This window comes from Aspergillus terreus, genomic scaffold, assembly GCF_000149615.1.
Source record: "Aspergillus terreus NIH2624 scaffold_6 genomic scaffold, whole genome shotgun sequence".
In the NCBI taxonomy this organism is placed as follows: Eukaryota; Fungi; Ascomycota; class Eurotiomycetes; order Eurotiales; family Aspergillaceae; genus Aspergillus; species Aspergillus terreus.
The window spans coordinates 1,242,318-1,243,842 of NT_165929.1; the positions used below are offsets into that span (position 1 = coordinate 1,242,318).

At 53.4% G+C, this 1,525-nt stretch overlaps 1 protein-coding gene across 1 annotated transcript; it reads left to right on the forward strand.

Moving 5' to 3' along the window:
* Window positions 1-118: 118 nt before the first annotated feature.
* ATEG_04681 (uncharacterized protein) lies at window positions 119-860 on the forward strand (the record flags this gene model as incomplete). The annotated part of the gene is made up of 2 exons (XM_001213859.1): window positions 119-401; window positions 466-860. The coding sequence occupies 2 exons, from the start codon at window positions 119-121 to the stop codon at window positions 858-860; spliced, it is 678 nt and encodes a 225-aa protein (XP_001213859.1).
* Between the last annotated feature and the right edge of the window lie 665 nt (window positions 861-1,525).

A 1,525-nucleotide genomic window follows, 5' to 3' on the forward strand; every position in this document is an offset into this window, starting at 1 on the left:
CCCCAGGAAGTCCCGAGGAAAATCTCCATGACCGTAACCGGAAACCCAGACGGAAACCCAGGTCCTGTCATGTTCCCTCCGGATACGGCCTCTTGGCGTGGCGCTGAGCTCGTCGACAATGGACAGCAAAGAGCCCCGCATGCCCCCTCTCTACTGGCGCTTCGAGGATCTCAACCACCGCGTGCTGCTGCACCTCCAGGATGAAATCTCCCACCTGGAAGAGGACCTTCGCGTACTGGACGAGTACGATGAGATGCACCGTGTGTCCACCGCGGAACAGGAAGGCTCAAAGAAGATGCCCGCCTCGCGACGCATGGATGTACAAGCGCAGGTCTACTCGTCCCTTCACTACCGCCGCGAAGAGGTCATGGGCCAGCTGACCCACAAAATCGAGCAGTACAGTAAGTCCGCATGCACGTACCCACCCTCCCCAGCAGACTCCCCTAACCAGTCATGTCTCGCCAGACAACGCCCTCAGCGCATATAGCAAGGTCCTCCAGACGCTCCCCAGCGCCGCCGAAGAGGACGTCGCAACCTACCGCTCCTGGATGCGGAAACACACCCCCATTATCGCGGCAGAAACGCGCTTCCTGGACTACGCGACGGACCTCGTTTCGCTCACGCCCCGCACTGCGGCTGCGGCCCCGTCGGCGATGACCCCCGTGTACTCTGCGATCGTCATCGCTTCCGCCGCCATCCTTCTCCCGCTGCTGGCCTTTAGCATGATCGCCGAGTTCTCCGGCCGTCTGCTCGTCGTGGCGGTTGTTGGCGGTGCAGCCGCCGCCATTGCGTCGAACTATTCGACCGGTGCGGACGGTCTGGTCGGGTCGCAGGACGGGTGGAGATGTGCTACCTTGTAGGGAGTCCCATGCTTCTTTGATCTAAGCATATTCTGACCATATACAGGTATTTTGGTTTTATGACAGTAGCCGCAATGTTTATCCCCTGAGTTCGTCATGTGAGCTTGGGAGATGATATTCTACGTTATGTATGAAGTGACGATTTTTCTTTGGGTCTCTACATTACACCCGTGAAACATGCCATTCTTACGACTCCAGGCGTTAATAGGGGGCATGGATCGGGCCGGGTGAAAAAGAATGGATGGAATGGGTGTCGGGCCATTGCTTTCAGAATCAACTTCTGTTTATTGATTCTTGTCTTTTCTTTCTTTTTACTCCCTGTCTTACAGGCGATTTGTATCATGAAGGCTGTACACTACCCCTACTGGTCCCTGCTGAATATTCATATAGTGGAGGCTTGTCCATTATGCATCATCACTTTCCATACACGACCTGGTCAATGGCACCTGTCACGGCGAGACTTAAATTGATACAGAGTAAAATATCTAGAGAAAACAACACTCCAAGAAATAGACAACCACTCCAACCACCAAACACGAACCAGACTTATCTGGAATCAACCCACGCCGTTCGCTGAATCCCATCGTCAGACGGTAAACTAAGATATTTCAAAACAAGCTTGAACGGAAGACATCAAGGATAAATAAAGATGATTATACGAATAA